The 15,362-nt window shown below is 42.9% G+C and overlaps 2 protein-coding genes across 8 annotated transcripts in view; one reads left to right on the plus strand and one right to left on the minus strand.

Moving 5' to 3' along the window:
* LOC123609586 (DLA class I histocompatibility antigen, A9/A9 alpha chain-like) overlaps positions 1 to 15,362 on the minus strand; it is a 592,486-nt gene that overhangs the window by 111,769 nt on the left and 465,355 nt on the right. The window lies entirely within an intron of this gene.
* The window catches only part of LOC123609590 (DLA class I histocompatibility antigen, A9/A9 alpha chain-like), a 400,187-nt gene that overhangs the window by 818 nt on the left and 384,007 nt on the right, over positions 1 to 15,362 (plus strand). For 2 of the 3 annotated variants that reach the window (XM_045500725.1, XM_045500722.1), the window contains exons 3-5: positions 69 to 344; positions 950 to 1,225; positions 1,342 to 1,449. In XM_045500725.1, the coding sequence (XP_045356681.1) occupies positions 69 to 344; positions 950 to 1,225; positions 1,342 to 1,449 (660 nt within the window). Of the gene's footprint in view, positions 1 to 68; positions 345 to 949; positions 1,226 to 1,341; positions 1,450 to 1,880; positions 1,914 to 2,071; positions 2,120 to 2,250; positions 2,644 to 15,362 lie in introns of those variants that run through there. The other variant, XM_045500723.1, reaches the window with a different exon arrangement.

A 15,362-nucleotide genomic window follows, 5' to 3' on the forward strand; every position in this document is an offset into this window, starting at 1 on the left:
AGCTTTTAGGCGGGTTTACTTTCGGTTTCACCTTAATCACTGCTGTTCTGGGGGCGGGGCGGGGCCAGAGTCGCACAGCCTCCAGAGAATGTATGGCTGTGACATCGGGCCTGACGGCCGCCTCCTCCGCGGGTACAGTCAGGACGCCTACGACGGCGAGGATTACATCGCCCTGAACGAGGACTTGCGCTCCTGGACGGCGGCGGACACCGCGGCGCAGATCACACGCCGCAAGTGGGAGGTGGCCGGTGAGGCGGAGCGCTGGAGGAACTACCTGGAGGGCACATGCGTGGAGGGGCTCCCCAAATACCTGGAGATGGGGAAGGAGACGTTGCTGCGCGCAGGTACCGGGACCGCTGGGCCTCCCCGATGGCCCCTCCACTGGGGCTGGCTTCTCACGAGGAAGGAAAAATGGATTCAGTGTCAGAACAGCGCCCCTCCCACGGGTGGGAAGAGGGACATCCGCCTCGGTGTTCATATTCCTGCTAGAGTGACTCACTTAGAGGGCGCTTTTCTCTCAAGGACAGACAGGAATCCACTCTCCCCAGCAGGGACTCAGGTTGAGACCATCCCTGAAATAACCCATCAGCAGTTCCCTCTGACCCTGGCAGCCACCTTGTGAACCCTGACCTTCCCTCTCAAGGCCTTGTTCTCCCTGAGAACATCTTTGGAGATCTGAGTCTGGGTTTTCTGAGTCATCACCCTCCACCACAGTCAGGACCACAGTGTGTTCCCCACTTTAGATCTGCAGCCTCCCACCCGGGCTCTCTCCCTGATTCCAGAACTTAACAAGGATCAGGAGATCCCAAAGGCTAGACTTCTCTCTGGGTTTTGTGTTTCTTCCATCCAGACCAGTGGTCCTGTCTACCTCAGGATGGTCACGTGGATGCAGTTTCAGTGGCCCATAAAGCTAAACCACAGTGTGGATTCTCTGTTTCTTCTTCCTCAGAATCTCCCGACACACATGTGACCCGCCACCCCATATCTGACCATGAGGTGACCCTGAGGTGCTGGGCCCTGGGTTTCTACCCTGCGGAGATCACCCTGACCTGGCAGCGTGATGGGCAGGACCACACCCAGGACACAGAGCTTGTGGAGACCAGGCCTGCAGGAGATGGTACCTTCCAGAAGTGGGCGGCTGTGGTGGTGCCTTCTGGAGAGGAGCAGAGATACACGTGCCATGTGCAGCACGAGGGACTGTTCAAGCCCATCACCCTGAGATGGGGTAAGGAGGGTTTGGGGTAGAGCCCCTGTCAGGGAATGCAGGGCCCTTCTGGAGAATTTCACAAAGTCAGGACTGAAGCCAGAGGTCTGGGCCTCTCACCTTCCTTCCCCTTCCAGAACCATCCTCTCAGCCCTCCATCCCCATCCCGGGCATCATTGTTGCTGTGGTTGTCCTTGTGGTCATTGTGGTGGTTGGAGTTGTGATCTGGAGGAAGAAGTTCTCAGGTAGGAACAGAGTGGGGGGATCTGAGACTCTAGTCCCCTTGGGGAGTTTTGTAGGTAGCACATTGTCCTGCCTGGTTCCTGGGAAATACCATCCGCACACATGTACCTGCCCACTCTGGAGCCATTACTAACATTCACTCTGTAGCAAAGCACTTGGAAAATGAAGGACAGATTTTCACTTGGTAGTTCTGGTGATGGGGACCTGATTCCCAGCAGTGACAGGACAGAGAGGAAGGTCCCTGCTGAGGCCAGACCTCCAGCAACTCAGGTGGTCCTGTGACCCCACAACTCTTTCTTGATGTGTCCCAATCCTGTCCTGGGTGTTTAGTCAGAACTCTGGAAACTTCATTTTGGACCAGGACTAGGAGGTTGCTCTAGGATCCCATGGTCCAGCTGTCCCAGGTCTCTAACATGATATTTTCTTCCCACAGGAGGAAAAGGACCTAGCTACTCTCACGCTGCACGTAAGTATGGAGAGGATGATCCCTGAAACCCTGGGATAGTGTAGACAGGACCTCATAGGGAGGTCCCTCCCCCCCCCCCCCCCCCCCCCGCCGCTATAAGCTCCTCCTTTAGTCTCAACTCCTGTGGTTCTGATCACGTCCTGTTTGTTCTACCCCAGGTGATGACAGCGCCTAGGGCTCTGAATCGTTTCTAATGGCTCCTAAAGGTAAGACTCTGGAGGGCCTGAAGCGAGGAGGGGTGGGGGCACTAAGGACACTTTGACATGCGGGGGGCTGTTGAGAAATTGGCTCTTATGTGACTGACTTAAATCTGTTAATGATTAATTTTTTTCCACAGTGTGAGACCCACTGCTTGTGGTGCACTGAGCGATGCAGGATCTGTTCACACCCCCACTTAGTGGCATCGATATCCCCTGACTTTCTGCAGATGGTGTCAGAATGTGTCTGCGTTCCATTAGCATATTGTGAGGACACAGGAGACTGCCCCCCCCCCCCCCGCTGCCCACCATGACCCCTCCCCATACTGATTCCTGTTCCCTTTCTGATCTGCTTTCTTATTCCAGCAGAGGTAGGGCTGGACCGTCTCCATCCCTGTCTTCATTTCATGTTGGTCAGAGTATTGTTGCCTTACTTCCCCACTGAAATTGAGAATCCAGATATGAATTGTGTTTTGTAATTCTTGGCATGTGGGGATGATGAGATAATAAAAGAGAGGATTTGTAAAGTTGAAGTAGAAAAGAAATGAAAGCACTGAGAACCTTCAGAACCTGTGTTTTTGCTGTACTGAGTCTGGTGCAGGTGGGGACAGGAGAGAACTGTGAGGAGCCGAGCGGGGACAGGGCCTGTGTCCAGTTGGTGCTCAAGCACCATTGGTGTGACGTGCTCACTCCTCAGCTGGGTCATGTCTCTGCTCCTGTCCTTGTCCCTTCTGTGGATACTTGTCTCACCAGGACCTGTGATCATAGGGGCTTGGATGTCACCTGTCACCAGGACCTTGGGCAGCAAATGATTCCTGTGACTGGGTCAGCCCAGGCTCCATCCTGGGTTGAGCCCTCAGCCCCATCTTTTGGGTGTTTTTTTTTTTTTTACCTTGTTTCTGTGGAGCATCAGGCCTGTTCTTGCTCTTGTGTCCGAGTTCCTGTCTCATTCTTCCCAGGTGACCCCGGCAGTTACATCACCAAGAGTCTTTTGGACTGACATTCCCACAGACCTAGGTGTGCTCTGCACACAGAAGTCTCTGGGGTTTGGAGAGATGAATTTTCAGTCATCCTTCCCTTCTCCTCCCTCTAGAGCTGTCTTCTGGATTATTCTTTAGATTCTGGAGGTAGAGAGGAATCTGAGAGTTTCTTATCCTTTTTCAACTTCAGTTAGTTTCTACCTTCCCTCCCTCTCTATGCCCTTTCCCTGCCCTTAGTTTAGTGATGCTGGTGTGGCTCCCATCCAAGTTCATGGATTTATAAAGCAGGGTCTAATGTAAACTTCTATTTGGTTGTGGAGAAAGGGCCCACTAAAGCCTAAGTACAGTGTTTCTGAAGACAGAACTGTAATTCTGTGCTGTGCTGTGCTGTGCTGTGCAGGGGAAATGCTGTGGGAGGGGGGAGCTGAGCTGAAAAAGGGAGGGAGGAGCAGCCCTGGGGGAAAGTAGAGGCGGCACTGATGGTGAGGTGGGGGCACTTTGTGCGGGAGCTGCCACGGACCGGCTGTGCCTGAGGCTCATCCAGAAGACAGAGGTCCTCTCCGCTGACCAATCGTTCCACTGATAATGTCGTGTGCCACATACAGGACCTGCTATTTTTTCATCTAGGACACCTCAGTAATTAAGAAGAGGCAAACATGCTGGTCTTGTGGAGAATATGTCCTAGGGGTGAGGGACAGACTCCACTTGACCCTGGAACAATGTGGGGACTGAGGGCAATGACCCCATTGTGCAGTCAGAATTCCAAGTGTAACTTTCGACTCTCCTGAAACTTAACTACTACTACTACTAACCTACTGTTGATAAGAAGTCTTACTGAAAACATGAACAGTCATTTAACACATATTTTGTACATTACATGTATATGTACATGTATTCTTACAATAAATTAAGCTGGAGAAAATAGAAAACATAAGAGAAACTTCACTGGCAGTACTTACTGTAAAAAAAAAAGTCCACATATCAGTGGATGTGCACAGTTCCAACTAGTGTAATTCAGAGTCAACTGTATATTGTATAAATGTGGTAAATAAGGGAAGTGTTTAAATTGGAAATTGGTAGGTGCTTTGAGGAAGTTGACCCAGAGAGTTACCTGTGTGGGGACAGGGAAGGTGGCTACTTTACTAGGGTGGTAAGTGTGAGCCTCACTGGGAAGCTCACCTCTGAGAGATGTGTGGGACACAAGGAGTTGTTGAAGAGCATGTCTCAGGGAGTTCTTTCCAAGCAGGAGAACCTCCAGGCACATTCACTAGGGCAGGAGTGTGTCCTGTGTTCAAGGAAGGGTGAGAGGCCACTGTGGCTGGAGCAGAGAGCATGTGAAATGCGGTCAGATGTCTAGACCTTAGGATTAGAAGGGTTTTCAGTTTTCTCTGAGATGCAGAGCCACCAGATGGTTTAGATCAGATGGTCCACCTGGGACTACTCTTTGGAAGCATTTGTTGCCGTGCAGAATCGAGAGGTGAAGGGCAAGTGACCAGTAGGGAAGCTGTGGGAATCTAGTACAGTGTCCCAGGAGGGGGATGTCGGATTTATGTGGGGGTTGAAGAGAGAAAATAATAGGAAGTGACTGTGCTCTAGTTTGTGTGTGTGTGTGTGTGTGTGTGTGTGTGTGTGTGTGTGTATGTCCTGGATACATTTCAAGATGGACTTTACAGCATTTCCTAGTGTATTAATTCTGGGTTGTGAGAAGGAGGAATCAGGGACGGCATCCAATGCTTCAGACTGCAGGTAGAAATGAAGAGTGCCTTCCATGGAAACAGGGAGGACTCTGGAAGTAGGACATTTAGGGAAGCTGCGTCACAGGCACACAATTTAGGAGTGTGGAAACTGAGATTATTAGAAATACAAGCGAAATTGGCAGCTGGATATAGAGTGCAGGGTGGGAGAAATATCTAGGTTGGAGTAATAGATATGGAGGTGACACCATATAAATGATGTTTAGAGCCTTTAGCATAGATGAGGTCACCAAGGGGATGATGGCCACAGAAGAGAGAGGAACAGTACCAAACCCTGGACTTGTCAGCACTAAGCAAGCGGATCAGAGCAAACCTAGAGCACACTGCACAGTTCTGGTTCTGCACCTAGAAGGCACACACTCCAGGGAGACCCAGCCTTCAGTGTGCACAGGAATTTCCTGGACTGAGGAAGAGCTAGACAGTCTGGAGTAGAGTGTGAGATTCTAGGTTTATAACAAGGTTGGTGCTGCTTCTGGTCTTCAGATCACACACTGAGCACCAAGCACATAAAGCAGGATTCCCACATGGCTGTGCCTCTGCCTCTCCTGTGGGGCTTATTAAGATTCCTGGGTCCACGCCCAACGCTCTAACATGGTAGATGGGGAGAGGCCTGAGCATTTTGTAACAAACCCACAAGCAATCCTGGGGTTCCACCAGGTAGAGATGCAGTGAGGTCATTGATGAGAGCCCTCATTGTGGGAAGGGGTCTTACATCCACATTTAAAAATTGTTGTTTTTTCTAGGAAGAAAAATGCAAGACCTGCTGGGAGATACATATTTTCTCTCCCAGGGGGCAGAGCCAGGTGGCAGATTGAGGAAGTGGTTATCAGCTCAACATAAAATCTCTGAGATAACAAGAGTGTAGATCTTAAATGTTTGCACCACACAAAAGGAAATGGTAACTATGTGACAAGGTGCAGGTCTAGGGTAATGCTCTGGTTGTAAGCATTTTGCAGCATAGAAATGTATCAAAACAAGAGATTGTAGCCTTAAACTGACACAATGGTGTATATCAGTTATATCTCAGTAAAACTGGAAAAAAAGTCTGAAATCATGCTCTCTGAAGCTAATGTCTACATCGACTTCTGCCTCTTTGTGATACATGTGCACAGTTACAGAGACTGGGATGAGAGAGAATGTGGGGCCTTGTTCTATTTCAAGGAAAGTCACAAACCAGGCTTGAGGCTACACAGACGGAAACAGAATCCACAATGGACCGATGGGGAGGCTCACATATAGCCAGGGCCCTGCTCCTGGGTAAAGATGCCACCCTCACAACAGAGTCCCCTGACATAGGACACTGGATCCGGAGGCCGAGACTGCTGCTGCTGCTGCCCCTTGCCACTGTCACTCAAACACCTGTGCCAAATGCCATGTAGTGCGGTCCCAGCCTATCTGTCCCATGTCCTGAGGCAGAGTCTGGCAGGTGGTCACGTGACTGTGAAGTTTCATGACATGTCCAATGCAAGACTGGCAAAATGGGTTCTCCTCTCCATGGTCTCTGCCCTCCATCACGATTTTTAAACGTGGAAATCTTTTATGTGGGAAGAGGGTACTAGTTCTGGGCATGGAAACTGGGCATGAAAAAGAATGACAAATTGCAATATTTGGAGCAGTGATTTGAGACTACAACTTGATATGATACATTGTAGGCACTCAGGTCAGATTGGAGGCAGGAGTGACTAAAAAATGGCATCTTTCAACTTTTCCCCTTGATAGTTGTTATGGGGTCCAGCTTTTGTCTACTCCAGTTGTACTCACAAGTAAGTGGAGTAGCACTTTCAGGTGATGAAGTGATTGTTCAAAATGTCTTCTCCAGCCTTTGTCTCCTCCTAGGATTAAGTTACCCAGATCTGTAACACTTCAGATGATCCTTATACATACACTGACACTTCATATTTCTTTGTACATGCCCGTATTTCTGGGGACAGTATCCAGAATTTCCCAGATTTTATGTGACCCTCACAAAGTCTAAAAAATCATTCCAGGTTAGACACTGTGCTCCTCCATGTCTGGTCCACGAACAGCTAGTAATCAAACTATTTTTAGCGGATCCAATGATGATATACAGGCTTATATTTGTCTTGGTTGCCAGTCTGAGACAGGATAAGGTTTCACTTTCATTTCTGTCTCTATCTGTTTGTGGGCTGATGCACATTCACAGACCAGTGCTGGCTCACGGAAGACACAGATCACCATTGGTTTAGGTAGACTTGTATTCTACCACCTGGTCTGGTGCTGGATAAATCGCAGAAATGAAACAATTGTGAATGGGGATCCTCTTCCAATAACACAGTAGACTAAGTTTTAAGGCTGCCTCTTCCTACAAAAACAACTAATAATGATTATATATATATATATATATATATATATATATATATATATATAATATGTACGCACATATATATGTATATATGTGTGTGTGTATTATATATATATGTATATATTTTATACATATATTTGGGTGATGTGTATATATATCACCCCCCCCAAAAAATCAAGAGAATAATCATTTAGGCCAAAATATAATAATGGGCAAAAAGCCAGGGATGATGGTTGCTCTGATACTTAAGGTGTATTTCAAATCTAGAAAATCTTAGCTTGCTTCTCAGGCTCATGAACTGAATAGACAGGAAATAATGTTCAGAGCTTATTCATGTGAGGAGCATGAGAAACATCCCCTCCCTGAAAATATGGGAACCTAAGATACATAGATTCATATCCTCAAAAAAGGGTGACACAGATCAGATTGGCTCTATCTTGAAATACAAGAAGATATTATTGTAAGGAGATTTGCTTTGAACTAGCACAAAGTAAGCAAACAGCTATTTCAAAGAATTTTCAATGACAGACTAAGACTTCTGTGATTTGTAGTCCAAATTTCCTTCACTATTTTGGACCAAAATACCTTCAAGTCATTACTTTAGTTTATAATTGTCCTGGATTGATATTGACTCAAATTTATAAGAGAGAAACAAATTTCTCTAGAGAAATCTACATTTATCCAATGTCAAAAAATGTACACAAAGAATTGCACAAAGAAAAAGAGCAACTCGTAGCATGAAATGTAAAGTATAAATGGGAAAAAGACTATGATTGAGTAACTTTAGAGAATATAGGTAGTAAAAAGGAGGTCATAAAACTTCAATATTGCACTCATAGGACATAAAAGATAACATGACCAGGATATGATATAAATATATAAATATATGTTATGTGACTAAATATTATATATATGACATAAAAAAATCACAAAACTGAAAATGTAGAAAAAATGGGAAAAAAAGCACCCTTAAGAAAATAACTACAAAATAGACTATATTATTATATAATTAACATATTACAACATAAAATATTCACTTAATAAATGATTATCAGTAAAAGAGGAATGAGTGGAAACATGGAAAACAAAAAGTAAAATGACATCATAAATCCATCTATGTCAATATTAGCATTTCATGTAAATGTCTTAAATAAGTCAATCAAAGTGTAGATGGTTGGACTGAAAATAAACAAGATCCAACTATGTTGTCTAGAGTAGACACACTTGAGATTCAATTACAAATAGTATAAAATTAAAGAAATGGTTCTGCAACTGGCAGTGTGGAGCCTGCTTGGGATTTTCTCTTTCTCCCTGTCTGTCTACCCCACCCCCACTCACAGTGTCTCTGTCTCTCTCAAAATAAATAAATAAACTTTTAAATAAATAAACAAACAAATAAATAAATAATGCTAGTAAAGGGGTGCCTGGGTGGCTCATTTGATTAAGCATCCGGCTTCAGCTCAGGTCATGATCTCATCGTTCTTGGGTTTGAGCCCTGCACTGGGCTCTCTGCCATCAGCAAGGGAGCCCATTTCGGATCCTCTGTCCCCCTCTCTCTCTGCCTTCCCCCCCCCCCCCCCCGGATCACTCTCTCTCTCTCTCTCTCTCTCTCTGTCACACACACACACACACACACACACACACACACACACACACACACAAATAAACATTTAAAAAATGCTAGTGAAGATAAACAGCAACATTTTATAATGATAAAAGGGTCAAATTATCAGAAGGAGGAAACAATTCTGAATATATATTCACCTAATACCTCAGCACCAAATACATGAAAACAAAACAGACAGAAACTGAGAAATAGGCAATACAACAGTAATAGTCAAAAACTGAAATATATCACTTTCCATAATGGAAAGAACATCTATGCAGAGATCAATAAACATAAAGAAGGCTTGAATCATACTATAAACCAACAGCAGAAATTTGACATTTATTGAACATTCCAACCATCAACAGAATATACATTCTTTTCAAATGCATGTGGAGGTTTCTTGAGGATAAACCATATGCTAGGCCATAAAACAAAACTCAATGAATTTAAAAGGATGTAAATAATGCATAATATGTTCTCTTATCACAGTGGCATGATACTAGAAATCAGTCAATAACTGGAAGAAATTTGGGAAACTCACAATATGCAGAATTAAACAACACACTTCTACATAATCAAAGGGTAAATGAGATATCACAGTGGGAATCACAGAATAGTTTAAGATTAATAAAAGTGAAGACAGAGTGGGGTGTCTGGGTGGCTCAGTTGGTTGAGTCTCCCACTCTTGATTTTGATTCAGGTCATGATCTCACGGTCATGGGATCGAGCCCTGGGTTGGGCTCCATACTGAGCATGATGCCTGCTTGGGATTCTCTCTCTCCCTCTCTTTCTACTCCCCTCTCAAAATAAATAAATAAACATTTTTAAAAAGAAACATATCAAATCAACTACCTAAATTTCCACATTAAGTCAAAGAGAAAAGAGGAGCAAACTAAACCAAAAGCAAGCAAAAGGAAGGAAAAAGGAAAGATTAGAGTGGAGATGAATGAAAAACAGAAAAGAGAATAAAATAACAATATATAAAACTAAGTTAAATGTGATCCTTTGAAAGATCAACAAAACAGACAAATTTTCAACTAGACTCACTAACAAGGGAGAGAGAGAGACAGAGAGAAAGAGAGAACTCAAATTATTAGAGTCAGCAATGAAAGAGGGAATTTTATGACTGACCATACTGAAATGAAGAGAATTATATGAGATTATGATGAACAATTATGCCAAAAATTAGCTTACTTAGATAAAATAGGCAAATTAATAGACACAAAGTACAAACGCTGACTCAGAAGAAATGGACTATCTGAATATACCTATAATGAGGTAGAAGGTTGAGTCTATTGTCAAAATCTACCCCACAGGGGCGCCTGGGTGGCGCAGTCGGTTGAGCGTCCGACTTCAGCCAGGTCACGATCTCGTGGTCCGTGAGTTCGAGCCCCGCGTCAGGCTCTGGGCTGATGGCTCAGAGCCTGGAGCCTGTTTCCGATTCTGTGTCTCCCTCTCTCTCTGCCCCTCCCCCGTTCATGCTCTGTCTCTCTCTGTCCCAAAAAAAAAAAAAAATCTACCCCACAAAAAATGCTACCCCAGTTCCAAATGCTTCACCTGTGAATTATACCAAATATTTAAAGAAATAATAACAGTTCTTTACAAAACCTTCCAAAAAGGAGAGGAGGGAACCCAACTCCCTCTATGAGGCTAGTATTATTCAGAGACCAAAACCAGACAAAGATATCACAAGAAAAGAAAATTCAGGCTAATATCTCTTATGAATATAGACATGGAAAAATTCAACAAAACGTAGCAAATCAAATCCAGCAACATATAAAAAAAGCTATACTCCATGACCAAGTGAAATTTATTCCAGGAATGCAATATTGGTTTAACATCCATATCAACAGTGCAATATACCATATTTCTATAATAAAATACAAAAGCCACCTGCTATCTCAACAGATGGGCAAGAAGCATTTGACAAAATCTGACACCCTTTCATGATAAAAACCCACCAAACTGGTAACAGAAGGGAATTTTCTCAATCTGATTAAAAGCATTTATGAAAACCCTTAAAGCTAACATGTTACGTACTTAATGGTGAAATACTGGTTGTTTTTCTCTTTCGATCAGCAACACGAAAAGGATGTCCACTCTCACCACTTCCATTAAACATTGTGCTGGAGATTCTATAGCAAGAAAATAAGATAAAGTGCATCCTGATTGGGGAAAAAAGAAGTAAAATTATTTCTGTTCGCACACAGATGACATGATCTTGTAGAAAATCCTAGGGCATCAACTATTAGAACAAACAGACAAGTTCAGCAACTTTGTAGGATATGAGGTCAATACCTGAAAAATCAGTTATATGTCCATATACTTTCAATAAACAATCCAACAATGAAATTAAGAAAACAACTCCATTTATAATAGCACCAAAATGAGTTAAATACTAGGAATACATTGAACAAAAGAAGTGCAAAACTTATACTCTGAAAGCTACAAGGCATTATTGAATGAAATTTAAAAACATCTAAGTAAATGGAAACATGTTCACAGTCAGAATACTTAATACTGTCAAGGTGGCAACATTCCTCAAATTCATCTATAGGTTCAACACAATCCCTATCAGATACTTAAATAGCTCCTTTGTAAGAACTGACAAACTGATTCTAAACTCATAGGAAAAGTCAAGGGACTTAGATTAACCAATCTTAAAAAAGGAGGCCAAAGTAGTAGGACCCCCAATTCCCAATTTCAAAAACATCCTGCAAAGCAAAGGTAATCAAGATGGTTTTGGGAGTCTGGTTCAAGGTACCAGCTTACCGACATCCTGAACTTGTCTCCTTTCATGGACACAACAAATTTACAACTATATACAGGATAATGTTCTCTTAAAAAGACTTCAGCCTGCACAACAAACAATAAAAGGACAGCATGAAAACAGGTAAGAGAGGCAGAGACACTCTTGCCAAAAACAAAAACAAAGACAAAACCAAAAGCAAACCTGCCCCCTCCCAGATAGGAGAATTCAAAATATACTGGGACTTCAAAAATACAAAATTTCGCTGAAAAGCAAGTGTCTGTGCCCCACACCAAGCACTAAACCCTGGGGTCTGCACAGGAGAGATGAGCCCCTAAAAGGCCTGACTCTGAAAGCCAATGTGAGTATATTCAGGAAAACCACAGAACTGTAGCTAATGAAGAACCCACTCTTTTTTTTTAACTTTTAATTTAAATTTTAGTTAGTTAACATACAGTACGATATTGGTATCAGGAGTAGAATTCAGTGATTCATCACTTACATAAAACACCCAGTGCTCATCATAACAAGTGCCCTCCTTAATGCCCATCACCCATTTAGCCAATCTCCACCCACCTCCCTCCATCAACCCTCAGTCTATTCTCTATCATTAAGAGTTTCTTGTGGTTTGCTTCCCTCTCTCCTCTTTTTTTTTCTGCTTCCCATATGTTCATCTGTTTTGTTTCTTTTTTTTTTTAATTTTTTTTTCAATGTTTATTTATTTTTGGGACAGAGAGAGACAGAGCATGAACGGGGGAGGGGCAGAGAGAGAGGGAGACACAGAATCGGAAACAGGCTCCAGGCTCTGAGCCATCAGCCCAGAGCCCGACGCGGGGCTCGAACTCACGGACCGCGAGATCGTGACCTGGCTGAAGTCGGACGCTTAACCGACTGCGCCACCCAGGCGCCCCTGTTCTGTTTCTTAAATTCCACATATGAGCATCGCCTGGATGATTCAGTCAGTTGGGCGTCTGACTTGTGCTCAGGTCATGATCTCACTGTTTGTGAGTTTGAGTCCCGCATCCAGCTTTGCGCTGACAGCTCAGAGCCTGGAGCCTGCTTCAGATTCTGTGTCTCCCTCTCTCTCTCTCCCACTCCCCCACTGGCACTCTGTCTGTCTCGCTCTCAAAAGTAAATAAACGTTAAAAAATTCCACATATGGGGCGCCTGGGTGGCGCAGTCGGTTAAGCGTCCGACTTCAGCCAGGTCACGATCTCGCGGTCCGTGAGTTCGAGCCCCGCATCAGGCTCTGGGCTGATGGCTCAGAGCCTGGAGCCTGTTTCCGATTCTGTGTCTCCCTCTCTCTCTGCCCCTCCCCCGTTCATGCTCTGTCTCTCTCTGTCCCAAAAATAAAATAAAAACGTTGAAAAAAAAATTCCACATATGATTGAAATCATATGATATTTGTCTTTCTCTGATGGATTTATTCTGCTTAGCATAAAAATTCTAGCTCCATCCATGTTGTTGTAAATGGGAAGATTTCATTCTTTTTGATAGCTGAGTAATATTCCTATATATATGTATACACACACACACACACATATATATATCACCTCTTCTTTATCCATTCATCGGTCGATGGACATTTGGGCTCTCTCCATAGTTTAGCTATTATTGATAATGCTGCTATAAACATTGTGGTGAATGTATACCTACAAATATGTCCTTTTGTACCCTTTGGGTAAATACATGGTAGTGTAATTGCTGGACCAAAGGGTATTTCTATTACTAGTTTTCTGAGGAAATTCCATACTGTTCTCCAGAGTGGCTACACTAGTTTACATTCCCACCAACACTTCAAGACACCAACACTTCTCCACATACTTGACAACATCTGTTATGTCTTGTGATGTTCATTTTAGACATTCTGGCAGCAAAATGTGAGCATATTTTCTTTTTTTTTTTTTTTAACATTTGTGTGCTTGCTTGTTTGTTTGTTTATTTTTAACATAATTTATTGTCAAGTTGGCTAACATACACTGTATAAAGTGTGCTCTTGGTTTTGGGGGTAGATTCCCATGGTTCATCACTTACATACATCACCCACTGCTCATCCCAACAAGTGCCCTCCTCAAAGCCCATCACCATTTCCCCCTCTCCCCTGCCCCCTATAAACCCGCAGTTTGTTCTCTGTATTTAAGAGTCACTTATGGTTTGCCTCCCTCCATCTCTGTGACTATATTTTCCCCTTCCCTTCCCCCCATGGTCTTCTGTTAAGTTTCTGAAGTTCCACATATCAGTAAAAACATATGATATCTGTCTCTCTCTGACTTATTTCACTTAGCATAATACCTTTCAGTTCCATCGACGTTGCTGCAAATGGCAGGATTTCATTCTTTCTCATGACGTTAGCATATTTTCACATGTCTGTTAACCATCTGGATGTCTTCTTTAGAAAAGTGTTTTCTAAAGTCATGTCTTCTGCCCATTTATTAACTGGGTTATTTGCTTTTTGGGCGTGGAGTTTGCTAAGTTCTTTATAGATTTGGGAAACTAATCCTTTATCAGATATGTCATTTGCAAATATCTTCTCCCATTCTGTAGATTGTCTTTTACTTTGGTTGGTTGTTTCCTTCCCTGTGCAGAAGGTTTTTATCTTGATGAACTCCCAGTAGTTCATGTTTGCTTTTGTTTCCCTTGCCTCCAGCAGTGTGTACAGTAAGAAGCTGTTATGGATTTTGATGGGTTCCTACCTCAAATTTAGGTCTTTCATCCATTTTGAATTTCCTGTTGTGTATGGTGTAAGAAAGTTGTCCCATTTCTTTCTTCTTCCTGTTGCTGTTCAGTGTTCCCAACACCATTTGTTACAGAGACTATCTTTTTTCCATTGGATACTCATTCCTGCTTTGTCAAAAATTAGTTGACCATATAGTTGTGGGTCCATTTCTGAATTTTCTATTCTGTTCCATTGATCTATGTGTCTGCTTTTGTGCCAGTACCATACTGTCTTGATGACTACAGCTTTGTAATACAGCTTGAAATCTGGAATTGTGATGCCTCCAGTTTTTTTTTGTTTTTCAGAGTTTCTTTGGCTATTTGGGGTCTTCTGTGGTTCCATACAAATTTTAGGATTGTTTGTTTTAGCTCTGTGAAAAATGCTGGTGGTATTTTGATAGGGATTGTATTAAATTATAGATTGCTTTGGGGAGGATAGACATTTGAACAATATTTGTTCTTCCAATCCATGAGCATGGAATGCTTTCCCATTTCTTTGTATCCTCAATTTCTTTATAAGTGTTCTATAGTTATCAATGAGAGTGCAGAACTTTTTCCTCTTTAGTTAGGTTTATTCCTAGGTATCTTATTGGTTTTGGTGCAATTCCAAACAGGGTTGATTCCTTGTTTCTTTTTTTTTTTTTCCTGCCTCATTATTCGTGCATTTTCATAGAAAATGCAACAGATTTTTCTACGTTGATGTAGCAATCTGCAACTTTTCTGAATTCATATGTTAGTTCTAGCAATTTTGGGATGGAATCTTTCAGGTTTTCTACACAGAGTATTATGATTTCTGTGAAGAGTGAAAGTTTGAGTACTTCCTTGCCAATTTGGATGCCTTTTCTTTCATTTTGTTATCTGATTGCTGAAGCTAAGACTTCCAGTAGTATGTTAAATAGTAATGGTGAGACTGGACATTCTTGTCTTGTTCCTGACCATAGGGGAAAGTTTCTCAGTTTTTCCCCATTGAGGATGATTTTAGCTATGGGTTTTTCATAAATAGCCTTTATGATGTTGAGGCATATTCCATCTATCCCTATTTGTAGAAGGTATTTATCAAGCATGGATGCTGTATTTTGCCAAATGCTTTTTCTGCATGTATTGACAGGATCATATGGTCCT

Source organism: Leopardus geoffroyi, chromosome B2, assembly GCF_018350155.1.
Source record: "Leopardus geoffroyi isolate Oge1 chromosome B2, O.geoffroyi_Oge1_pat1.0, whole genome shotgun sequence".
Lineage (NCBI taxonomy): Eukaryota > Metazoa > Chordata > Mammalia > Carnivora > Felidae > Leopardus > Leopardus geoffroyi.